At 40.0% G+C, this 27,657-nt stretch overlaps 1 protein-coding gene across 3 annotated transcripts; it reads right to left on the bottom strand.

Annotated features, from left to right (window-relative positions):
- Positions 1–163: 163 nt before the first annotated feature.
- Positions 164–27,657, bottom strand: LOC119886179 (vitamin D3 receptor B). 3 transcript variants are annotated; one of them, XM_038696740.1, is made up of 11 exons: positions 27,153–27,657; positions 26,791–26,864; positions 17,797–17,889; positions 15,075–15,222; positions 13,987–14,117; positions 12,612–12,808; positions 10,559–10,658; positions 9,687–9,867; positions 8,020–8,171; positions 6,584–6,700; positions 164–5,970 (listed from the first exon to the last, which is right to left on the bottom strand). In XM_038696740.1, the coding sequence occupies exons 4-11, from the start codon at positions 15,218–15,220 to the stop codon at positions 5,717–5,719; spliced, it is 1,278 nt and encodes a 425-aa protein (XP_038552668.1). In that variant the 5' UTR covers positions 15,221–15,222; positions 17,797–17,889; positions 26,791–26,864; positions 27,153–27,657; the 3' UTR covers positions 164–5,716. The 3 variants fall into 3 exon arrangements, with proteins under 3 accessions (XP_038552668.1, XP_038552667.1, XP_038552669.1); XM_038696739.1 differs by lacking the exon at positions 17,797–17,889 and having other exon boundaries at positions 27,153–27,656; XM_038696741.1 differs by lacking the exons at positions 17,797–17,889; positions 26,791–26,864.

Genomic DNA, 27,657 nt, shown 5'->3' on the forward strand with positions numbered 1-27,657 from the left:
AATGTTCTTGTGTAAACTGTGTACAGTCATTTCTTTTAATGTACATAGTTTTTAAGTAGCCATTTCAAAACAATATGAAGCATTTGATCAACAATGTCCATAAAGCCCCTTAATGATAAACAGCAAATATATTAGAAAAACTAAATCACACAGAAGCCCACTGCTATGTACAACCGTTTATTTTTGATTTGGAAAACATCTGACAAAAATAACATTACATAATCACCAATTTATAATAGAAAAAAAAGAAGATCTTTGAAGAAAAAAAAAAAAAAAAAAAAAAAAAAGAGACAAGATAAATCGCAATTACATTAGAATTTAAGTGACGTAACTTTTTTCAATAATTGGAGCCATATCATGCTGACCTACACAGGCAGTTTATGGCTAGTAGATTTATCAGTATGCATGTATTACAAACATTACATTAAGTGCTTTTGTTGGTTCAGGCATTTAAATTGAATGTGGCATGATTTGGGTTCACAATGCAGGGTGAGAATTCAATGCCAAATTCAAATTTGCTCCTTATACACAGATCAATACACATGGCTGACGGAGTACTGAGTATGAAGCCAATCTAATACTCAGACAACCGTCCCAGTCAAATTAAGCTGGGGAACATCTGAAGCCAGCTTCATTAACACCCTCCCCTGCATTAAAAGGGTCTTATTATGGCACACAGCTCAGGGTAGGTGTGACCATGGCGACATTGTTCCTCAGTATTCACTGATCAATAAAAACTCTCTTATTTCATTCAGTGTTTACCTGAAGCAGTTTGACATGAATACAAAAAAAAAAAGAAATTGGTTTAAATTCACCAAAGTGAGTAGTTGCTCCGTTAATATGATACTAGGATCTGAAAGGAATCCCCACCCCCCCACATAAGCATCACTAAGTTGCACACGTTTTCAAAAGACACAATCTTCCAATGAGCCAAAGTGACCGACACTTAGGACGCTGCACCACATTGTGTAGCCTCAATAACGGACAACTTGGCGATGCTCCAGATAAAAGCAGCATTGCATGGATACTGAGGATTTCACTTCTCCTAATTCCCCTTGTTTAGACAAAACATCGGCAGGGAATGATAAAGGTGCGGGAACAGACTTTAGGACAGAAGGAGAAGTGAAGACAAAAGAGGGTATATGGAGGAAATGACGAGGCAAATAAGAGAGACCAGGTAAGGATAGCGTACTACAGAGCAAAGACCATGCTAAACAGTACCAAGCTGAGCGCAAACACATCTCTCGTTTATCCTACTGTCTTTCAGATTGTTCCTTCTTTACAACTGCATTCACTCCGCAAAGTCCCCCTCTTCAGTTTGCCCTTAAGGACTATAACGATAAGGTAGACATCAGCAACGTGACAACTACACCCGTTGCAGAAAATTACCAAGGAATCCCAAGGATAGAACGAAAGGACAAAGATGCAGAGATGGATTTCCTTTTGTGGAGTAAATTCAGCCTCAACCTACCTAGTCTGAGCACCGCTGTTCAGAGTGTGGAGGCACTATATTAAAAACACTCCTGGTATCTTGTGCGTAAAAAAAAAAAAAAAAAAAAAAAGGACAAAAAACGGCAATACTAAGTCTGAGAAGAACAAAAAAAAAAAAACAAAAAAAAAACTGTACAAAAAACCCAAATAAAACTATGTAGGACTTCATTAGCTGGACTCTCCCAAATCTGTGAGATATCTCTGAGGTAATCATTTAAGTATGACTCATTAGACAGCAATAAATACCAACACGAATACAAATATTACAAAAGTAAAAACAGAGGCAAATGCTTAATGCTAAAGCAAAATCTGAGCTAAAAGAGGTAGGTTTTTTAGGTAGATTATGGTGTACATCCATTGCGGACACTCCTTTTTGTAAGAACTACATTAAGTTGATTCCATTACAATCCCTGTCCTAATGGGAGGAACAAAAAATAAAAGACTTGAAAGCCTTTGCATGGGAGATGGCCTACTGTTTTCTATGAATGATACCATACGTGTTTTTTCAGACAGGATTTATAATAGCAACAGTTATACAAAAAACTTTAAAAATGTCTACTAACATGATAAACTGTAAAGCTTGCTGGTGATAGTGTACCATAAGTTGTATATTGCAGGCATTGTTACGGTGTTATGTTGCCAATCATGGGGGAAATCTCACCAAAGATGCATCCATCTAATTTGTGGCGGGTTTCCGCTGACATATGGTCTTCAAGTTCCAGTATTAGAACAACCACAATGCAGAGTTAAGAACTTACGGATTCTGAGCAGCCTACCATAGTAAAACCAAACAGGAAACTCTGGGGATGCACCACATTTAGATTTAAATGTATTTGCATGTTATGTACAGTATGTTGGGTGGGGAATTAAATGGGGGAAAAGGTCCCAAAAACAACATTTAATCACATATTCATTTAGTCATAAAAGGGGAAAAGGGGGGTTTCCCTTCTTATGAAAAGTGAGAATTCCCCATGATGCTATGCAATACTGAACGAAATCTACTTCTTAAATTAGCGACTATATGATACATCCTCAAGACTCTTCCTGGTCAGTTTTTTTTTTTTTTTTTTTTTTTTTTTTTAAATCCCCAAGAGCAACTCCCCTTTTACCCTGTTTTTGTGTGGAGGGAACTCTCCCCGTGGCACTTACATGTTCACCAAACTTTCCACTGTATTAAACATACACAAATCAACACCACATCTCTATCTCACAAACAACACAGAACAAAATCAAACCCAGATCTACATCCCGAAGTATGTATTCAGAGAAAATCAACATGGAGACTTTTCAAATCTTCAAAAGTCAGTGTTCAGTAACCAAGCACATCATACCCCTCATCAAACTGACATACTATACATGAGTGGTACTGCCTAAAGACCCTCGAGCCTCTACTCCTTAAAGTTCAATCACAGCAGGGAGATTTGTGGGACATATGTGGAATTTTATTTTAAATTATATATCACTAAACAATCCCAATGGTTTTCATAAAGAAAACCAAACTTATTATAATTAGGTAAATATGGAAACATCCTAAAACTATTTACCTATCTGTGCTATGCAGATAATCTACATGTCCAGCCCCGACTGTCAGCTTTTAGAGTATCACAGTGACGGAGAACGGATATAAAATCCTATGGTAGGTTTAAAAAAAAAAATAATAATAAAAAAGTGAACTAAACAAATTAAAGCAACAAACTCTCAAAAGGTCTCACAAAGCACTTGTGAAAACATAGTCCAGCTCAGTTCAACAACAGACGTATGCTCTCTCTCACACCATTTTCCACTGAAGGAGGCCCTCGGTCTGACGTAGGAGCCCCCTATGGCCAATCACAGGAAACGTTTTAATAGATGTCTTTTGTCACACAGCAAATAGAAGACAAAAAGAAAGTTTGAGACTTTTGTGTCATCTCTGCAAATTATTCCTTTGAGCCAAGTTGCATCTTGTGAAATCACCTGAACTTGGTGGGAATCTGACTTGACACTTCTTTGGGGGAAATTGTCTTGCTATAAAGAGAAGATGTCTTCGCATATAATTTTACAATAATCCCACATGCAGCAAGCCATACATTACTGACCTCTAAACCTAAGCGTTTAAATCATCTAGACAGTTTGGTTTTACAAGCCATTAGATGCTGTCTGATGAAGCACAAGCCAAAGATGACTGACAGCAGAGAGACAGCATAGGAGTTCCTATCATAAACAAGCTTATCTTCCCCTAAACCATGGATAAATAGCATATGAGTTTAGGAGATTATATAATGAGAATATCCATGGCTCTGGAGTCATCATTTCAATGCACTGTAATGTATCGGGTGTATAACTAGCTTGGTGATTTATATGGCTTATATTAGAGAGCAGCGTGGTATGTTTTAGCTTGTCCTCTTTCTAAAAATAAACCTTGGAAAATAGGCAAAAACATCAACCCACCACGAAACAAATAATAGCTTGACTTAGTCAAATACACAAGCAATCCCTGTTTAAGCCAATACCAACTCCTTTTCACCAAAAATGATGATCAAAGTAAAAAAAAAAAAAAAAGAAAAAGAAAAAAAAAGCATAGTGTCTCAGAACGCAGTGATAATGATTCAAAATTAAAAGAAAGGGTCAATATTGTATTTGCATATATATTTCTGAAAAGATTTGCCTTGAGAAATATCTATGTAGCCCTATGTACAGCGGCAGACATATTATATGTATATACTGTATATATATACCTGGTATTTACACAATGCAGCCACTAGAGGGCTGCGCAGCATACGTCATCAAACAGGAGGGCCTGGGTGTACAGGAGCGCACCACCACAACCAAGCCCTCAGACATTCTAGAAAATTCACTTCCCTGTCAGAAAAGAAAGGGGTGTGATATCTGTGGAGGTCTGAAGCAGCTTCCCAAGCTCTCCGCCCACCGAGAACACGGTATACTGAGGAGGAACAATTCATGGAATTGTTTTTAAAGGTGAAGAAATAGCGTAGAAAACAAAAAACATCCATTGCAATTACAACAGTATATATGCCAATTCCAAGCATGGTATGCAGCTATATATTAACAAGACAGGCCTGTTGCTTTGGCCTCGATTTACTATTCCAGTTAGATTTGGCAAATTAGCCCTTTAAAATCTGTGATCATATAGATACTGTATATCAATACATAGGCTTGAGTAAAAGGTGGTATATAACAGTGCTTAGGATATATGTGGTAGTAATTAACTATTTACAGGGAAATAAACAACAAAACAGAAGAGAAGAAGAATGAAAAACAAAATCAAAAGAGTGTAACAAGCCTTAATGCAGGCTTGGTTCGATTGACAGTTAGCAGTGTAAAAGTAACACATTTAGTGGCTAATTCTAACCTCGAAAAACCAGGCACCCCAGAGTCATCTTCAAAACCTCACTAAACAACAGACTGTGTTCTCTTCTCTGCAGCAAACCTAAATAATGACAGCTTCCTTCATAGGCTGTGAGGCATGCGTGAATCGAGCCACGGAGCAGCAAGGTTATTTTTAGGTGCTGGAAGCCTTGTAAGAAAGTCATTGACCATACCTTTGGTGAAAAGGTGAAAGGCATGTGTTTGAATTGTATACACAGTCATATACATTATGCTGCCCTGGAGAGAAGCAGATGAAAAAAAACAAAAGACAAGATTTCTGAAACATCAAAAAATTCCAAGTAATGTGCAGGCACTGCGTTTGCACTGATAAAATGAAATGTAGTCCGTACTGTATCTAAATTGTTCTGTGTAAAAGTTGCTGTTTCACGTAGGTGATGTAGAAAACAACCCCGGTAAAAACAAGAGGTAGCTCAACTGAATGGCTAAGTGAATAACTGAGAATGCTTTGTTGTGTTGGCGTGTGCACGTCATGTACACACACAAAATGTCCAGACATTTGAAAGCAGCTTGTTTGTTGATTTAAATACAGACAAAAACACTGTATATAGGCAGACGTATGTATAGTTTTATATGTATTATATGAAGCTTCCTTGTTTGCTGTGTCTCTTAACACCTGCTTGCTCTCCATATAACCTTGGCCTTTACGCCAACATAGACTTCTTCAGACAAGACACACATGAAACCACACACCCAACACAAGCATGCAGACACACACATACACACCACGTTCTCTCCTCCACTCGCTTCATATGCCACACCTCTGCTCTCTCCCTACATTTTAACCCCGAGGGCTCTTGTCTCTGGCTTCCTCATCACTGCCCAGGTTCTGAGCTGGCCTCTAGGAGACTTCGCTGCCGAACACCTCCAGCACCAGCGGGGTGAGCTGCATGCTGTGCTCCGGCTGGAAGGAGAGCGAACGGTACTGTTTGGAGTGCTCCTCGTTGAGGCTGCGCAGGTCGGCCAGTTTCTGGATCATCTTGGCATAAATCAGCCGTCCTCCTGGGTGGTGAAGCTGGATGTAGGCCTGCAGGGTCTCGGACAGTCTGTCTTGGAGGGCTTCGATTCGTGCGTGGTCCTGCACACCTGGGCGGTCTGCAGAGAGGAGAGGAGATATATTTGTGGTTGTTACATAATTTCTGGTGCTTTTTAGCTTAACTATTAATATTGAAACCTTAATGCATTATACATTTTTGGGTTTATTGAAAAATAATAATAATCTAAGAAAACAATCTTAGATGTCCAACTGTAAATTACCATAAAATTGCATGATCTTTGTGTTTGAATTTCCACCGTTCTGCTCAGGTGGCTTGGTAATTTTAGATCAGGGAGAGTACATATATGCATTGTTAATGAGGTGCTTCATTTATACAAAGGAATGCAAATATCCACTTTGTTACACATGCTTGCGTGTACATGTATAAATATATACACATCTGCAAATACATTCCATACACACGAAGCTGTGTTCAGACAAAGGCCAAACCCTTTAAGTAACTCAGACCTGCCCCTCAATGTGAGTTATTTTGAGTGACAAATGGCAACAATGCTTTGAATGTTTCAGTTGACCTTTTAACTGAACCACAATAAAAACTATAATGAATATATTCTCTATTGAAAAAAAAAGGAGAAGAGGCAAACGAGATGACAAACAATTCATGATGACCCTCTACATGTTCCGTCCTCCACAAAGTCAGACCTACGGTACCTGGAGAAAGCAAGCAGATGGCCATCAGCAGCACATGTTCCTCCTCATGCAGGTTGAGCTTCTTCAAGCCCACCTGGAACTTCACCAGTGGCTCCAGCAGCTCCAGAGTATGGCCCGCTACAGAGGACGCAACACATCATTACCGCCTGTGCCGCACATCGAACATACTATATCACAGAAGAAAGGCCCTCCGGGGAACGTTACCATCCCTCATTAATATTTCACTTTGCCTGTTGGAATCATCTCTGGAGAGGATTTTTTTCCAGCATGCGGTTTGTTTTCACTAAGAACCGGCTGAGAATTAATTTAATGAGCTAATCTGAATTCAGATCAGTGTGTACACCATTTCTTGGAGTTTGGGGTGGAGGTATGTGGATGTGTAAATGAGAAACCAAAACCATACTGATCAAAAGTTTTCATTGATTATCTTGACTGTACCTGTGTTTTCTCATTATTTAGCTAGAAATGTGTATTGAACCCCAATGCTTTCTGAGCGCTGGCAGAAAAGTGCCTGTAGCAAGGAATATGTTAGCAACAAATGTTTTTTCAGATAAATTAATCTTTGTAATTAATAAATAAATCTAATTAAATAATAACTTATTTTTACCCTGATTTTATTTAGGTGGTAAAGTTTGTTTGTGTTGAGGCAATATCAAACACCGATGCATTTCAAAAGATTTGGTTTTTAAAAACTTGGGTTGGGAAAAACGTGTTTACTAAACAAAATTAAATATTGAAATCAAAGTGATGATCGGTATAGACATTCAGGTATTGTATTGGGACTTTTTTAACGATACACAGCAGTAACTTTAACTTCCGTGTTACATAAACTTTTTAACAAGCAGCTGCTGTGAAAGGTTAAGTTAAACTTTCATTCATCGTAAACTATAACTATAACTAGTATTCTATCAATTACTGCACAAGAAACACACATCAGTATTCCAGTCATGTTCACGTCAACTATTCGGTGATATTTTAGGAAGAGCACAACAGAGCTGCTTCTCCTGCTCCAGACAGTGGTTGTTTTGTGTGGTGAGCAGGTCAGGAGTGACATTCTTTGGCTGATCCTGGAGAGAGCGAGAGTGAGCGCGCGCGAGAGAGAGGGGTCTTGTTTGAAAGGCAAATGTAAGCCATGCCCACAGGGGCTTCTGCGGATATGTTAGATTGGTTTTGCTGAAAAACGTGCATTAGCATCCTTTTCCTATGGGTGTGTACACAGGCCACCAATAACTATCTGTACTCCCACATGATCCGGTCGCCTCCTTAACAACGACGGGCTGTTGTTATTCTTCAAGCTCTGAGTAAATGTGTTAATGTTTAAAATGAACATCTTTTCTTCACCTATCCAATGAGCGAAATGAGCAAGCATGCGTATACATAGTCCTAAACACTAGACTAATCAGTCAAACTGTACACATGACATCGTTTAGACTGACCTTTGGTGACATCACTGATCTGGTATTTAAAGTCAGGCCCACCACAGCTCCAGGACATGTCTTCCAGGTTGAAGCTCTGATTTGAGCGCAGCATGATCACCTCAATGGCACTGGACTTGAGCAGGGCGATCTGGTCCTCTGCAGTCAGCTCCCTGTAGGGTAAGATATCACCTGCTAAGTTAATGAACCACAAATAGTTCACTATTAAAGTAATAGTCCTCAAATAACCTTTGTTATGTAGCATTGATTATGTTTATGTTTAGAGGAAACTGATACAGCAACGGGTAAACGAGTAAAGATTCAGTGCCCGCCCATTCTGCTTGTTTATGTCAGTTCATCAGTTGTATAATTTATTTCAAAGGAATTTGCTGATCACCGGTTTAATGACAACAGGTTCAAGGTCAGTCAAAGTCTTCAAAGATTATTAGATATATGTTCTGCAGGAAGGAAAAACATCCAAAACATTCAGTTTGCTTCCTCCTGAAGTGATGGGTGTGTGGAAAACACATCTGATAAACATCTATTCAAACTGATCTTAAACTGGTCACAGTAAAGCACTGTATCTAATGATGTTATGACACATCTTTAAATGTACATGAAATCAAACTGAACTAGCAGGATACATGAGCTGAAACTTGCAGATCTTTAGGGGAGGTTTTTCAGGGCTTAGGGAGGAGATCATAAGTGGACAAACATTCCAAAGGTAATCCGACCACATCCATCATTCGCTGCCAGTGGGAAGGACAACTCTCAGGAAATACAGGCCCCAACTCGTTTTAGCCTCGACTTAGGGGTGACCCCCGAGACATTGAGCGTTTGTCCCTGTCAACGCACTGAGACAAAAAAACAACAACGACGACAACACCACGCTGAAATGTGTGGAAGGTAGGGAAGAAACAATGAAAAAGGATGCTGTTAATTTGCCTTTATGGTAACCATTTACTGTATTCTGTTTTCAAAGTTAAGATTGTATTGTGCTTAATCTCTCTTAAGAATCGGACTTCAAACAAAAGACAAGTCTTTCCTGTAATAGGTGCTTTTGAAAAATGTGTGACAATCAGATAAGACAGCTTGAGGGTGCAAGACAGGTGACTGCTCAATACTAGAAGAGTGGCTTCGTCTAAGGCTAGGAAGTCACCTACTAACATACTTCAAGCACTGAATTTTACACAAACAAGCTAATCCAGTGAAGGAACATGACGTAAAAGATTTTCCACAATGTGTCAGCTATCTGTAATATATAGTCTGTCAGTAATCTATGGCCTTTAGACATCAGCCATCATTGGGGTACAATATCGACTAATCGGACAGAAAAACAAATAGGTGTACAAAGTCTTCAAGACACATTTAGATAAAGAGTCACTCAGAGACACGTAAATAAAAACTGATGGAGTTTTGAAAATTGTCTCACAGTGGTTTGCAAAACAGTACAGTCCAAGAGTGAATCATCAACATGTCGTTTGTTAACAAACATGTCTTGTTGCCATGTTATATTGGTAATTGTGAATTTGGTAAGAAAATCTTTTGTGACAGCCTATAGGGCTTGGAGTCTGAAATTCTCCAGACAAGGAAGTTTTGTGAGTTGTTAAAAACTAATGCAGAGTGACGGAGTCAAAACTATGACAGACAGTTAGAAGGATGCTCTCCACACACACACACACACACACCTGAACCCAGGGATCATCTTGGCAAAGCCAATAACCTTCTGGATGCTATAGGACACCAGGTCAGCCAGGTGGGGCAGCATGGAGAAGCTGGAGCCCTCCTCCTCGCTGGAGTCGGGGCTGCTGCCCTGCTCGTGGTACATCATCAGCAGGTTGTTGAAGTTCATTTTGGTGTCTACTGACTCTGCAGTGAGCAAGAAAATGGAAGAAGACAGAGGAAAGTAGAGGAGACAGAAAGAAAATGTCACACTGTTCCTCCATGAATAGACACACAGTGCCAAGAGAACCAAGAGAAAAGGAATAGAGGGCTTGTTGACGGAAAGATCATGTGAAAATACACGAGTGTCAGGTCAGTAGGAGTGAGATGAAAGCTTTGATGACAGCTACGACAACATGTGAAGCATGCAGAGCTAGCTGGGGTTGTTTTGACTCATTCGTCTCCGCTGAGTGCTGGTGGTAGACCACGTGACCGTGTTCCTCGCTGTGTTCAACCCATTAGCGACGGATGCATTAATGAACTGATGTTTGCAAGTAGGAGTCAGGTGGGGGTTGGGGGGGACAGGTTATTCACAGAATTTCCACTGGATTCTCAGTAAAGCAACAAATGATATAAGCCAACACACAAACACCTGATCTGGAAAACATTGCATTGAAGTCAAGTACAAACTCTGTTGATATGTTTAATATAACATGTCTGCCAACTGTATTGAAAGTTAGGTTGTTTTACTTTAACAAGTCAGTTATAATTTTAGTGAGGTGACATCTTATTTGTCCTTTTTTTAAATATAAAATTTGTTTTTTGATCATTCCTACAAAGAAACTTGTAGCCCCAGATAGTCACTGTTTTCACTTGATTTTAAGTGTGTTTCTCTTACCTGGAGAGTGACTGAAGGAGTCAGAGGAGGCATCAGACAAAGAGTGGAGAGAGGCAGCTCTGCTGGCGCTACGCGTCACCGGGCCCTCACGCACAGGAGGCTAGACAGGCGAAAAGGGATCACATGAAGGAGGATTCTTAAATATGTCCAGTCACCAAAAACAAAAACCAAACTGATAAGCCATTTGATGGAAACTATTTCTAATATTTGAATATTTTACAAATTCATGGACTGGAGTATGGCCGTGTGTGTTTGTGTGTGTGTTTTGTGTGGATGGAAATCTGTTAGAGAACAGCACAGGATAGATGTCTGAAAGGAAAGGGGTGTTTGAGGGTAATTCAACACAGAGTTTCCGAGGAGAGATGGACAACTGGTTGTGAGATTTATGCGTAAACAATACAAAACATGACTGCTGTTGACAGGCAACGCTGTAAAGCTGGAGCAGAAAAAAACAACACCGAAATGCTGCGAGTATGCTGGTTAATGCACTACAAGGTAATGTTAAGGTCCCTGTACTCATTTGAAATTAATGTCAATATTGATATTTCATGGGACTCTGGAAGAGGCAAACAGCAAGTATACAGCAGCATTACTGTTGATGCGACTCTAAAACAGCTGGAACTGTTCCATCAGTCTTAATAACAATAACAGCTGTATGTCAATTCTGTTTGAAATTTATGTTATTATCTATAAGCACAGAAATGGCTGTATTTTTTAAAGAAAACACAAGAAGGCAGAATTGTGCCAAGTTGTTAAACAGTTTTTTTTGCTCCTCTGTTTTACAGAGGAGCAATTGAAAGCATCCTGGCTGGAATCATCAGAAATTGACATTGAATTAGGGCTGGGTAATTTAGCCAAAAATTTTATCACGATAACACATATTGACAATTATTACGATAAATGTCTAATCATTACTTATCATTCAAGTTTACAGGCTGATTTTCGCTTCTGACGGAAAGTTGAAGAAACCAGATCGCTACAGTGGATCATTTCACAAATCTGAGGTAGAACATACAAAACAATTCAAATGAAAAAATCTCTTTAACAAATATGCATGAGTAAAATTAATCTTTTTTCAGTCCTTTTTCTTCAACAAAATAAATATTTTAATACTGATTCATTCATGATTTATATTAAAGATTTATTATGTATTTAAATTGAGGAAAATTACATTGCAAAAACTATTGTTATTGTTTTATCACCCAGCCCTACACAGGTTGTGTACAGCCCAGGACCAGAGGGCTCTGCAGCAGGTGATTAAAACCATTCAGAAGATCAGGGCATCAGTGAGGTGAGGTGCCTGCACAGCCCAAAGGATACTAAAAAACAGTTCCCACCCAGCCACAGCCTGTTCACCCTGCTGCCGTCTGGGAAAAAAAGAGTCTGGATACAGAAGTATCTGCTGTCGTACCACCAGACTGCTTCTTCCATCAGACTGTGAGACTCATTTATTCATCCTCAGCACTCCTCCTAACATTATGCGTATATTTCAGTCACGCTGCCGACTGATCTGCAGTGCACATTTTACAGTCCATGAGAGTTACACTTATCTGCCAGGACCTACTACACAGACATAACGTCACGTCATTTGTTATGCAGTCATCAAAGTATGCGAGAAGAGAGTCCTTCTGTTTATATTACTGGTCCATGGTGGACCACAGCAAACGCTCAAAAGTTTGTCTTGCTTCAGTAATAAAAGATAACGACACAGCAAAATGCAACACCTGCAGTAAGGAGATTTCGTGTCAGGAAGGAAGCACCTCCAATATGGTGTGAATCTGTAGGAATGCACCGTGTTCGACGTGTTGTCGTCTCCCAGCAGTGATGCCCCAGATCCATTTACCGCTAACAGTAGTTACGTTTCACACTCAGGTACAAAACACAGGTGAGATCCGGATCCATAAGAAGAATCACAATCGATAAAATTTAAACAATACCCAAACCTACCTTTTATACCTTGTATAAAAAGCTAATGGAAATATATCTGAAAGCAAAATGTTGATATGACGTTAATGATAATTGTCAGTGACATTCATTGTATTAAGAAACTAACCCTGAAACGGCAGAAGTCGGAGTAGGAGTCGTCATATGTTTTGTGGTGTGCCTCCACCAGCGTGGCGATGACCTGACTCTGTTCGTCGGTAAGCCGGGGCCGCCGTGCCTCCCTCTCTGCTTCGCGCTGTGCCTCCTCATCCTTCCTTCGTTGAATCAGGTCCTTCTTTCTCTGCACTTCCTCATCTGTCAGAATGACTGAGGGTGCAAGTATAAAGAGACAAAGAGGGAGAGTGTTACGCTCACAGGAAAAACAAACTTTAGCAAAAACATGCAGAGAGAAAATAGTTTTATTTGCATATATGGAAAGCAGGTGGGGTAAAAGCAAGACTAGTGGGGGACGATGGAGTTAAGATAACTAAAATAACAGAATACAGGTTTACCACCCAAATAGGTTGAAGGTTCGCTGCTTTTTAAGCTTTTCAGTATGTTTTTACCTTGTGATGACAGCTATGTCAATGTGGTGTTGGGTGGAGGAGGGGGGTTGTTATTCTCTAGAGGAAGAGAATGGGAGGGGGTGGGGGACAGGTCCATATGGAGACCCCTGGTGCACTGAACAACTGAATGCATTGTCTTTGTTCTGTTTGCTCCTTGTTGTTCTAGCCGCTGAATTAGCTCACGGAGACAGAGAGAGCGAGAGGGAGGGAGAGAGAGCTGGGTCTCAACAACATGCTGCTGTTTTTGCAACAGCAATGCCAATGGCTCCCGTTCATGTACAGTAAATTGTCGTGTCGGTGCCACCACTCGTGCGGTATGACCAGTAATACTCTGGGGAAAGAGCATTCACCCGGATATGAGAGGCCTTAGCTTAAAAGAGACCAGCGTGGACAATATCCGGATATCGGGAGAAAATAAGAAAAAAAAATGTACTTGCTATTTACAGACCAAGAAAATAAACCGTGTGGAGAAAAGAGGCCTTGCTAGACTGAACATAACAGCAGGTGTTTAAACTTCAGATGTACTTACTGTATATAATGTGGGGAGGCTCCTCTAGTTCAAATAGAACATGCAAACACTGTAATGGGGCAAAGACCCAGAGATACTTGACCCCTGTCCAAATATTACATAATATATAAAATAGGGACAGTAGGCCCCCAAAAACGGCAAACAGCAGTTGTGTAAATTTTACTATCCATCCAAGGAAGAAATACGAAAAGTATATTTAATGTGTAATTTGTCTACATGAGAGGGTGGTCTTGCCTTAGTCCACAGTATTGGGCAACCACGTAAAATCATGATCCTATCCTAGATCCTATTTACACTACTTGAATAATTGACAGTAAACTGATCAACCTGCAAAACCTAAATAACCCTGCAATTTAAATACATGCAGTAAATCACATGGTGTACACATATAGGTAACCCGTCATACTCACACTCTTTCATCATGCCAATGTCCACGCAGCGTTTGAGCCGGCAGGCCTGGCAGTGGCGCCTGTTGTCCTTGGTGATAGTGCAACTGCCGTTAAAGGGACAAGTGAAGGCAGCCTTGCGCTTCATACTGCGCCTAAATAAATTGTAGACATTTTACAGTCTGCTTAAATACACAGACATATCTGTTTATAAACACACAAAAGCAAAATTCAAAGAGCTCACTGATGTTAAGAATTTTGTTCACTCTGTGCAAACAATTTGAATTGAACAAATATAGCACTGCAAAACCTTTCAAAGTGTTTTGCACAAACAATAATCATGGTAGAACTGGATAAATATTTTTGCCCTTCAAGCCTGGGACTGAATGAAACAGCATAAATATGGACGACTGCCAAAAGTAGTCTCACCAGACGGTGACGCAAGTCATAATGATTTAGTCAGTGGTGGGCATATATGTACGAACATTTACACACAAGATTTGAGCAAAAACACACACATAAGCATGCTTGGTGAGAGTTCAAACAAGGGCCAGCTGAGAGATGAGGAAGGAGATTATTAAACATCCGTCTTTTTCATCCTCTCCCTTTAAATATCAACACTGTCGAGAGGAACAGACGCAAAAGGGCCGACACATCAAACACATACAAGCTCACAAAATCACGACTTGCTCTAGTTCTTTCTTTAGTTAAATTAGAAACTCCTGTGTATTACTGAGCAGGCAGCAGCCAACACATTAACTATAGGACCAAGCTCATTAGTATTCTCTACCTGCTGCTGGGCATTAGTGTGAACTCGAATGTTGTCCGTGGTTTTGTGTGTGTTCTTATGCAACTGTGGGTGGTAATTACATTTAATGTGTGTGTGTGTGTGTGTGTGGCGATTATATGTGCAAGTTCAGACATGTGTTTGTATACTAATATGTCAATAACTTGGTTAATATGCATCTTTTCGTTTTTAGCAGGGCGATATGAGCTATTGTTCTGCAACACAAGGCCTACTTAGTGTGAGCGTACATATCTGTGCGCAGCATACAAGTCAATTTGCATCTGCTTTACAGCGGATCTGTGACCTCGCATATGCATTTCCGTACCTGAAAAAACCCTTGCAGCCCTCACAGGTCATGGCGTTGAAGTGGAAGCCGGTGGCTTTGTCGCCGCACACGCCGCAGATCCGCGGCACATTCCTATCGAACTCATCAGGGGCCAGAGTGGATGTACTCACAACCGTGGACTCCATCACTTTACAAAAAGAGGGCAGAAAAATAAGAGACACATCAGCTTCTGGTTATACAAACTTTTCACTTGCTCAATAACTTTGCCACCAACAAGCACAAAACCAGAAGAAAAAAAAAAAAGTGAATTAGACTGCCAACCTCTAACATCTGAATTAAATTTAAGAATATTTTCACCAAACTATAATCTGTTCAATGTTACACAACATATGAGAATAAAATGCTAAAAGTCATTTAAAAAGCAGGTTATGTTTCTGGTGCTGTTTGTTTGTCTGTCAGCAGGATTACAGAACAACTACTAAAAAGGTGGGCCAAGAAAGAGACCATTACATTCTGGAACAGATCTGAATCCTGGGCCGGACACACAAATTATTGTGTCACTTTTGTTAACATCGCAAGATAGGTATAGCAAAATGATTTGTGAACCCGTTATATACACTAATATAATAATCATTCTATAATAAAAGAGAATAAACAGAGGAGGGGGGGGGCATACGGCCATACTCTAATTCACAAACTTAAAACAGATTTGCATATCATAGAAGATTGGACTATTACGCCTAACTTTTTTTTCTTCTTACAAAGCTGCTGTCAAAACCCTACACGAAGTGAGACATCTCTTTCCACCAGTCTCCATGCTAACCAAACAGTGTCCCTTCCTTCAGGACATATTCACTTGCCCAGTCCACCCATTGGAGATGAAGTCAACTCCAGTGTTTTTATCCTGGGTCGAGGAAGCTCAGCCATATGAATCAAGTGGAAAAACTGTTGTTCCACTCCAAAATGCTGGATCTGGGTTACATTTGATTACATAGTGCTCTGAGTATCTATTTCATTTAACAGCCTCGTGAGAGGGAGGGAAAAAGGCATGTCACCGCAAGGCTAGCATCCTCATAAACAAACATTCACTGTCTTTTTCACAAAGCTCCTTTCTTACTCTTTTCTTTGCTTCTACTGCAGAGTGAAAGCAAAGCAAATGATGGAAGGAGATGGAGGGCCAAGGGACAGGAGGGTAACTAAACCGATGCAAACCTCAACAAACTCAAATCAAATTCAAAAACAAATCAACAGCCAATGGGGTAAAAGGCCCAGCTGAATAATTTAAAATGTTTTGTCTAATTAAAAAACACTGGTCCTGCTAAAAATCTCAAATACAACAACTGTATTATTATTTCAGTTGTTTATCTATTTAGTTCAATTTTGAATATGAACAACATGCCCGGCCACTTCTTAACAGGACATGTAGAGTCCAAAAGGTCAGAAGAAGAAATGAAACGGAGGATCTAGTCATTGCCTTTCTGCATCACGGACAGCAGTGACTCCAGCCAGGATCATCTAATACGACGACTGCTACAGTAAAGTGAAACAGTAAGTATGCAAATGACTGGAGGTACCAGCAACTGACTGTACAACAGTAAATATTTGTGGAGTGAATTCAGCAGACAGGTCGAACTGAAAACTCATGGGCTGATGGGAAAACACTTAAGGCTGTCTGGCTTCATCACAGGGCTCCCGAAACAGTGAGCTCTGGATAACTGATGTAAAGAAAACTCAAAGCAGAGCAATAATTTCTCACATTATACAGAAGGAAAAAAAACTGATGTAGTGGGTTAAATCTACACTGTACAAACATTTTATTTGCAGTCAGGAAACCATTTACACTCACTTGGCATATCCTAAACTCTCCTGTTTAGCACAATTGTTTCAGTGCACAATGTATTTCTTTCCCCCACCGTCTCACACATACTTTGTGCAAAAAGAAAAAAGTACACATGTTGAGTCAAAGATCCTTTAGAATGACAATCACGCTACGAAATCTGCATTAATCAATCTTATTAGACAAATTTCATGTCATCTTGATGTGTCCATGTACAAATCCTATTTCAACACAGTCATGAAAAGGCCCCCAGGCTATTTACTATATGAAAACACTTGCCATCCAGGTGATGTTATATGAATGTGAACAGGTTTTATATTTCAAGCGCTCACACTCCATGTAGCCCAAATAATGTGAGTAATCCTGACTCTGAGGCTTTGAAGTTTGAATGATAGCGCCCAAAAATGAATTGCATACTTCCAGGCACCAACAGTGTCGTAAAAATACTGTTTTTAAATCATGGTTCTTTCATAAGACTGATTTCACAGGAAAATGCATCTTCTATGTAAGGCCAGACACTCTCTCCATGACACGACTGCCAATTTGTCTGTCAAAGACGAGTTTTATCGAAGCCCCTTGTGCTGTTGCAACCTCATATGGGATGTCTGTTAAAAATGATTACTTTGGTAGCTTTGTATTCTGAGTGGTTGTACTAGGCTGGCCCATAAAGACAGAAATCATCAGGTTGTATAATGAGAAAAGGGTGGTGGTGGGTGCCGGTCATTCTCACGTACAGTATTAAAAGTCCTGCAGACATTTGGAGAGGTGACATATTGTCTGCATAGAGTACATCTATGACCAAACATAAAAATTGCATTGTCTATGGCTGGTTTAAATATATAATTAGTGTTTTTGGCAGGTCTAACATAATAGCCACAAAATATTAATTTGCTTCCATGTAATGAAATGTTACACAACACTGACCAGTATAAATGGCACAGCCCGTTGTAAAACATCAAATCTGTTCTACTGCGTGTAGGCAAACCAATCCCAGCAGGCGTTCACACTCCTCACTCACTGTGAACAAACAGGGAAAAAAATAAAAATATAAAAACAACACACCCATTTACCTTACTATATCACCATCTCATCAGTGAAGTCAGTCTTCTGTGATTGCATTCAGCCTTGACAGGCCATTACACTAAATGCAAGGTAGTATTGAGAGAGTGTTAAATAATGCATCGGGTTATTAGACCAGATCTGTACTCATTCCAGTCTCGAGCACACAAAGCCAGGGAACAGGCGTTGAGCTCTGGGCTACTCTACTGAATGTCTCACTCCTCAATGACATACATATTGTGTGTACGGCGTTCGGCAGCATCAATCAAATCTATCACTGCAGTAACAATGCCAAATATTACTCATGTGTTACACTGGCACAAAGCCAAAGGATAAAACAGTAAGACTGTGAATTTCTGACTAGCTTACAGGGTTGAGTCCTGCTCCATGACAGGCAGCCAAGTATGGATTTTAACATTTGATAAGAAGCATCTATAACCACTGTGCTTGTAGATTGCAACTAGACTACTTTACCAATTAGAAAACCACTGTTATGTAGGGCCGCAACAATTAATCAAATAATCGATTAGTTGTCAACTATTACATTCATTGGGAACTATTTTGATAATCGATTAATAGGTCATTTTTAAAGAAAAAAATTTCTTCTTATTAAATGTAAACATTTTCTGGTTTCTTTACTCCTTGGTGACAGTAAAGTGAATATTTTTGGGTTATGGACAAAACAAGACATTTAAGGAAGTCTTCTTGAACTTTGGGAAACATTGATCAACATTTGACAGTTTTATGACTTTTTTTTTTAGACTACACAACTAAGAGAAAATAATCAACAGATTTAGACGAAAATAATCATTAGTTGCAGCCATGCTGTCATGGGTTTTGAATAGTGCACTGCGGCAAGACTTTATCAACTTGGAGTCCAGCAACTTTTGGAGCAAACAACTGTTGAACTCAAACCTGTTGGAACTACAAACCTCTCAGGTGGTAAACAGATATGCTGCTCACTGCAAACAGGAGCAGTGTGTTTTTGGCAGACATATGATGTTAAGAACACAGTGAGCATACAGAGAGGCAGTGAGAAATGGACTAGGAGTTTAAAGATTCTGAAACGTTTCTATGGATGTTTTAAAATTCAGAGATTCCAAATTTACTTTTTCCTCACTTTTTTCTCTAAACCAAACTTTTCAACCAACGGCGAGGCATTTACTAGGACATGTCTTCTGTCCTTTAACTTTCTATCAACATAATATAGCAATCAAATTATTGTTTTATACCTACTCTGAACTATGGTCACAACAAAAAGATTTTATATTTAAAAAACTGGCTTTAAAAATGGTTAGGATCTCATTTATTTTGAGTAGTTTGACATAAAACTAAATGTTAAACTGGGACTTTAAACAGGATAAGAATGAACCTGATTAATAAGAGACACACTGAAACTAGGGAAACAAGGCAAAAGTTTTTTGGTTTTTTTTAAACCCAACCCCCTAACCCTTCATATGACCCTAAAGCGACACGAGTCTGTTTATGAGCTCGGAGCCTCAACTTAGATTACTCAGGGGGACTAAAAATATATGATTCTTTAAAATAAAATCTAATCTAAATCTAATTAAATCTTAAATTCAGACAGCTGCTTTTTTAAATGATATTTAATATATAATAATTGTATGGCTTTTTGTTTTCAATTATATAATCCCTGCCACTTCCTAATAGTTTATAGCTCCTAAATAAAAGAGATAAGGACAAAGACAGAGAGAGAGGGAGGGAGCAAGATAGACACAGAGAGAGACAGAAGGAGAGAGAGCATAAGACAGAGAGAGAGCATGAGACAGAGAGAGAGAAAGACAGAGAGCCAGAACCAGAGCGTTCTTAAGTAAAATAACAAAACTTGACTCTTGCTAATTATTTCAATGTGATTATGCACTAAAAACATAAAATTAACCAGAAAAGTAGATTGTTGCTACTTTGAAGATGGATGTCTAGCCATTTTTTCAAACTCCCTTTCTACCATGCACTTTTCTTTCCATAATCTAATCAAACATGACTGCACAACACATTATTTACACAGAACATAATGATGACTCTGCTGTTTAGGAACGTACAAAAATTGCTTCTCAAACAAAGCAGTCCTTTTTTTAATCTTTTATCTGTCTGCTGTTGCAGATATATTATTACATATACATCAAGTTTTATGGAGAATACACATTTAAAGCAACAGTGTAGAGATTAAATCCATGACTTCAGGCACTGACACACTAGGAGATGCTGTTGATTGTGACACATATAGATTTTTTGACACATAAGTATATAAAGATAAAACATGGACAATCACAGTCAGTGAACAACCGTGAAAGCTGCACGTATATGTGAAGTGTAGAGCTACTGAGGGTAATTAAAGTAGCTCATGTCAGCCACATGATCAGTATGAGTAGGAATAAGCTTACACCAGCTGAATGGGGGACAAATCTCTTGAGCATGAACAACTTCTACCTGAGCGATACAGCTGCTACGTTGGTTTATGTAAAATACTTTGAATCTCTTACATTGCCTGGGGTGTTTATTGAATGTGCTCTCTCTTCCTCAAAGCAGTTTTAACAGAGATTTCATAACTTTGTACTTAGTCGAACTGATACATACTTGGTAGTAAGTGCAAAAATATAGGTTTAAAATTGAACTGTGTTTACATTGAACGCCTCTCAAATTTAAAGCAGCTCTTTTGCAGCAGCGCCGTTGCCGTTTCCTCTGGCTTCTCTAATCATCTGATCATGTTAGTGAATGGGTGGCACGTTTTTCACACTGTATGTGTCCATCTCACATCACTTCACAGATAGTTCAGATGAATTATCATGTCTTGCCCTCTGAATGGCCGTTTGCAGTCTGACAGAGGAAGTGCCAGCCCACTGGAGAGAGCTATGACAGTGGTGTAGGAGGAGAGGGGGATGCACGTGAGAAGCAGGCCAGCGAGGAGTGCACTGAAGAGATGGGAGTAAAAGCAGTCAGGGATATATACAGATATGGCAAGGAGGGGAGGGGTGACCTCTTTGTCACACTGACTTTCTTTGTCTCAAAGCGGACCCATGTTTTGTGTGTGTTTTTCTATGAGAGAAGAATAGTGTGAGGAGCGGGCGCACATCAGTGGCCCAGAGAGAAGCGATCGACAGCCCATTTTAGTGATTTAAAAAGATGGCTAAAAATACACATAAGCCACTTCATTTACTTACTAAATATAAATAAATGTCTCATCTCTGACAGCTGGGGGGTTGCTATTCATACTGGAATCACAATTATAGTATGATTTATTTCTGTTTGTGTTGCTTCACTCCCATTTTAAAAATCAAGGAGGAATCGTGTCTGTGTGTGTGTGTGTGTGTGTGTGAGTGAGAGAGAGAGAGAGGACATGTCACAAGGAAAAACATCACTTGGCTGCCCAACTAAACTGTATGTATGAGAAAGACTGGCTCTTTTATCCTTAAAAAAGGCAGGAGGACGGATAACACCACATGTGACAACCACCACACCCCCCTGCTCACCCAATGAGAAATAACACTGAAAACCAGGATGACTATTTTGTTTTTGAGGTTTGTAAGGGAGGTTGGACAAAATCCAACAACATAATGACTAGGGCTACAACTAATGATGTTTATAATCGATGATTACGTCCTTGGTTGAACCCTAAAACATAAAAGAGGGAAAGATTTCCCTCTGAAGCTCAAATTTCTTATTTCATCCAACATACGGTCTAAAACTAAAAGATAATCAATTACAATGATATAAAACTGAATAAAAGAAGCTAGGAACTCGATTTGATAATCAAAATAGTTGCTGATTAATATTTTGTATATTAACCAAACCATTAATTAAAAGACTCATCGTTTAGGTACTAGTATTGACAAATTTACAATTCTTTTCAGATAACGTTGACACACATTTTTCAATGATTGCACTTTTGCTCCACAACTAAGTAACATAAATAAGTAAGAAATAATTTATGGACTCAATCTGAGAAATCGGCTGATAAAAAGGAAAGAAAAGCGATGTGCAGTGGAAGCCTGGAGCTTGGGAGTCTGAGTGACACAGCAACAGTGGCCGATGAGCAAGAGATGAGGCCTGCTGTAATTATGCACAGTACCGCAAACTGACTCCAGCTTGTCATTTTAACTGGGTGGTGAAAGCTGTAAAATAAAGACATTACCCCAATTTTGGTGGTGCAGCTGGAGGAGAGGCAAGGGAGTTTCCCGTTCTTTTAACCCAACAAATTAATGGAGGGAGAACAAGTGCTACTTAGCATGCAGTGGAGCGGTGACTCATCTTTTCCTACTTTGATTTATTCACATCATGGCAGAAATGACACGCATGTGTCTCACAATCCAGGGACTGGCGTTAGAACCAGTCCCAGGTTGGATTTGAAAGACGTGACACTGTGTGCAGAAGCCTTAATGCCCAGTCATCAATTCTAAAGATAAATGGCCTAGTGGTCTTGGTGGTGTGACGTGAATTAGGATCAACATGTGTGAAAAACCACTTGTCTTGTTATATGACAGAATGTCTTTAATAACCGGAGCCTAACCCACACTACATAAAAAGTCCACCGCTTGAATATTCATTCATGAACACCTGGCAGTTTTTTTTCCACTCTGGTGGCGTTGAAGGAATATCCTACCAATGACACAACCGGTGTCACATTTATCAGTGTAAACTGTTTGCACCATCTGCATCCCAGTGTCCCAAATGGAAACCTCTAACTTGCACCTTCTAATTAGTTGACACTAGATCTTAATCAATGCAAAATTAAGCCTCAACTACAGATAGTGTGAACAGAGAGTAGAGAGTTGTTAAGTGCTAATATGAGAAATTGTAACAACTTCATTGCTGGTGATGCCGCATGAGGAGTGCTCTGAATATAGTAATTCATTACTCTGTGCATCACTGCTGCAGTTACTGCACCTACAGTGAGTTTGGGCTGCTGTGAAATATTCATACTGGGATAAGTGCCAAGGTGGACCATGGCAGGAGTCCAATACCAATCATATGGTAGCTTATATCCTTCTGTTCTACACGCCATTTCATTTTCTAGCTGCACCATTGTGCACCAAGTATGTGATTACCAAACAGGAAAGTGGCCACTGGTTTTCCTTATCAGGTGCTGCGTACAGCAAAGACATAAGTAAGGTTTGGACCGCGGCCCAGATGTTAGATTAACTTTCATCAAAGTCAATATCAAGTGATTATAAAACCCACCGTCCACCAACAGCCCACCATCTAACAAACCTAATTAAGTGGTTGCCATTAGTGCCTAGGCGTTAAAATGTGATTGAAGACAGGGCAAAGATATAACAAAGTGAAGAGGAAAGAGGTAAACGAGGGGTATCCAGACAGCATTTCAAGGAGGGATCGTTTTAACTGCGCACTGAAGAGAGAGTGGAAAGCGGGAAATAAAAAACTTCTGGCATCACGTCCCAAGAATGTCAGCAATGAGCTTACAGACCACATCCCAACACATAAGAGTCGGAGTCGGAATCACATCCAGACCTATAAGAGCATTGGAGGAAAGAGACGGATTGCTGTGGAACTTCTGAGTGGGAGAAGGAGGTCCTCTCCGACAGACCAATGAGCACTCTCCATCTACATCACATGACGCAATCCCACAAATGGTTCTGAAATTGTTCCATGCTGCCAAAAGTTTCTCTTAAAGGAGAAAAAAAGACAGCGAGAGAAATATTTAAAAGGAGGACAGAGAGAGAGACAGAGAGAGAAAAAAGACAGGGAGAGAAGTTGCGGAGAGCATTGAACGAAGAAAACATAAGGCGATGTGTTTTACTGCATACCTCGGGCTGGGTCACTATGAGTACAGAAGAGACATAAAACAAATAAGATCTGGAATGACCCGGGCTGCAGAGAGAGCTGAGCTACAATGGAAATACATGGTGTTGTGATTCACACATAGAAGCAGTTTTGGGTCCGCAATACTGGCAGAAAAGAGGGTGAAAAGGGAAAAAATGTTATGGAGTAGGAAGGTGGGGGGTGGCGAAAACAAGAACCATTAAAAGAAAACATAATCTGTGACAGAAGGAGTTTAATTGAAATCTGCTTGATGTTCAGAAATTTTCTTTGGGGGGGGGGGGGGGCAATACACAGGGAGAACAGATAGAGGAACCAGAACAATGGACAAAAAGAGACAATGTGGACCTAACAACAACAAAGTAGACAAACCCAGTCTGTAATACAGCTAAACAACTGGCTGAGCAGACTAGTCGAGTCCTGTCCCTTCGCTTCCCTCTCTCTCTCTTTCGTTCTCCCTCCCGCAGCCTCCACGGGTCTATCTCATGCTCTTTTCCTATGATCACAGGCAGCATGTTACAGCAGCAGTAATAGCACATGACAAGGTGACCTGTGCCCCACACAGGATGGGCTAAACTGGGGTGGAAGGGGTGGGGGGTCTCATGTCCCGTGTCCAGCCCTATGGTCTCTGCACCACTGCCCCCCCACCCAGGCCCCAGTGCTGGCCTGCAAGGGAAGAGAGAGGCAGTGACGGCAGCCTGCCCCCTTATGCTGGGCCCCTTGCTGGACTCTGGAGAGGGGAAAGAGACGAGGCAGGGAGAGGCCCACTCAAACACACACCAAAAGTCCTGTTTATGTCTATGCCGAATTTGACAGAGAACGCACATTCTCGAGTCGCGCACGCAGAAAGCCAACTGGACAGAACCGGACACACAACAGACGTGTGGGTGAGGTGGGTGCAAATGCACTTAGCCCCACAAGTAAAAGTTATATAACGTCCATAAAATGATGTCTCTCTTTCAGGAAATACTTCTCTTAAAAAATATTAAATGCACTAAATAACTTTTTTGTTTCTAATAAAAAAGCCAACTTTTAAAAGGTGAAAAAACATACAATTGTACTAAAATATGATACACATTCCAGTTTTACACTGAAATTAATTTATAAAAAGATATCTGGATATACATCCACTGACCTAGATATCAAACAGTGACATATATTTTGCTTTCCAAGAAGATTTTTCTTTATATATAGCCTACAACAAATATGTGTAATGTGTACTTGGCCTAGAAAGCATCAACCACAGGAGGTAATTGAGGACCCAAAGACATTAGAGGGAACTTAACACTTCATTAGTCTCAAAGGCAACTGAACATATGTGGCAAACAGCACGCATGTACAAGTGGGCCTTTACAGTTAACTACAACAGCCCCTTTCTTTCTATAGGGTTACATGTGAGAGGAAGCGACCAATTACTGTAGTCACGAGGGGGCGGGGGGGTCACTGTACAGGAGACCTAATGGACTGTACCATCACCAGCACACAGCTCCGTGAACAACGTGCTACAGCGACAGTCAATAAAAGACACAAACCCAGCTCATGTCGAAGCTTCTCATCACAACTTTGTTCTCAGTTCGACTGACAAGTTAATTAAAAATTGATTCAAAAGCTGAAGCATACTTGGTCCTCATTTGGGTTAAGTCTCCCGTTCTGTCCCAAATAACGCAGGTTCTCTCGTAAATTTCCACATCATATAAATCCAGAGCATGTGTGACCGTTGATCTCAAGTTGGCCAAGTTGACGAGAAGGGGCAATGCCCCCCCCCCCCTTTCTAAAAACAGGCAATGAAGCAGCTGACATAAAAACAACATCCTACCTGCTATTTTACCAGGTGTCAAACTGTTTCATAAACAGAAATGGATAGGTGTGAGAATTATAGCACCAAGCTCACTGGAAAATAGGTAGGAATATATATGCCCCTGGCTGTTAGCTGTGTTTGGTCGCTTCAGATTTTCTTTGAAGTGAGGAGCAGCAGAAAGAGAAGAGCTGGGGGCATTTTAAATTTCAGACGCAAGAAAGACAAGATGCTCATAGTAATTAATGATGTCATAAATTATGTTATTATTGATGTCTAAAAAAAAAAATGCACTGCATAGTTAGGTGTATACGTGTGTATGTAAATAACTGTACAGGCCTATATTGTTTTCATTTTTATGTTACTGTATTCTAATATAAATCTAATTATCAGTTATGTTCTATATGTGTCGCATTTAGGGACTACAAACTTTCAAGTCGTTGAACAGCCATGTGTTGTATAATGATAAATAAATTAACCTGATCCTTGATCCTTGATTATCAGCCAGTGGCTCAGTGCTCTATGAGTATGAAGTGAGGGGTTAAGGGTGTAAGAAGATAAATACTTGCAGCTGTATAAATAATTCTAAAACGCAACTGTGTTTGTGAAAGTGACAGAGAAGTCCTTCCATACTCAAAAATCGTTGTACATAGAAAATCTCATACAGGGAAATCATAACTGTAACATGACAAGAGAGCAGACAATTTCAGCTTATCGCCATTTTATCAAGGCAATAAAAAGTTCAGTTGATAATACACTGTGTTTTTTGAGGTTACAAAAGAGCTTGTAGTTAAAATCAATAACTCATGATTGTATTGACAATTTCATTTTCAGTTCTGCATATTTCATTACACAGCCTTTAGAGTCAGTGTCACTGATTTAGGTCACATCTTGACAGATCACATTAAATTAACCAAAGTTTTAAAAGTATTGAAATTTTTTTTTAATTCAGAAACTTCAAATGACATCAGTAAATTCATGATGGTCTTATTAATAGCAAAATTCATAATAGTTCATATATCACGTACTACCTTATTCTTAGAGACCCCCTTAAAGAGATGATAGGAGTTAAAGCATCATAGTTGTGAAATCATGAGACTGCATCAATCCCACGAAATATGTGCAAAAATGTCTAACTTCAAAGCAACATAATTTAAGAATTAATTACATATGAATAGACAATTTCAGTGTCTTTTTATCAAAGACAATAGGACTGTCAATATAAACATCGCCAGGTATGACTTCAAAGCAAAAGAAAAATGTCTCACCTGAGGTTTTAGCATGCCCGTGTGCAATAGGTAACACTTGAAAGCTTTCTTCAGTTTATTCCAAGTTGTTAATCCTGTTCAATACAAAAGCAAAATGGCATGTCGCAAGTCACTGAGTGGGCCTAGTACCTGACCCGCAGTTGCTCTGTTTATGTAACGGTGAATTATTTTCAACAGCAACATACACACTCAGTGGCAATCACCGTGCATAACGTCAAGGCAACTACGTAGGCAGAAAACGTTGATTAAATAACAGTCTAAAACTGTGCTAAACCTGCTTCTTCTGCGGTCTTGTGCAACAGAAATGACAAGAAACTCAAGTCTCGACTTTATTATTCCTCCTGTGCATGCGAGTTTCTTACCTCAGCTCAACTTTTCCCCATCAAGACCGAGCTGCTTTTTAATCCTCTTTAGTCACCGTGTGTCGCCGTCTTCACGCTCTCGCAAAGTGTGCCCCCTCCATGTTGACTGGCCGTGTTAGCTTTGAGTAACAAGGACCCGCGTAGTACTTAACTCAGAAAATGTGAGGAGACTTCGGGGAGAAAACGTCAAACTCGTACGCCCTTCCAGACGTTGGCTCTCACACACAGCAGCGCTGGTGGTAGCTAACGTTAGCGTGGCTAGCTGCCTGCGTTAACCCTAAAACGCGGTACGAAGTTCAGCCAGCGTATTAACCGTTCTGCGACCCAAGCCGACGGGCGTCAAACGGAAAACGGTTGAGGCGCAACTGGATATCACTGGCGGACAAACGCACGAAGAAAACTCAATCACGCATACGATAGTTCGACAAGAAATACCCCTCCTTCTTCAGGACCCAAATAGATGGCCATTACTTTTTGTTATGCGCCGCCCCCTCTTCAGGACCTC

Source organism: Micropterus salmoides, unplaced genomic scaffold (assembly GCF_014851395.1).
Source record: "Micropterus salmoides isolate LMB-PRFRI ecotype aquatic unplaced genomic scaffold, ASM1485139v1 Ms_hic_scaffold_4, whole genome shotgun sequence".
NCBI lineage: Eukaryota > Metazoa > Chordata > Actinopteri > Centrarchiformes > Centrarchidae > Micropterus > Micropterus salmoides.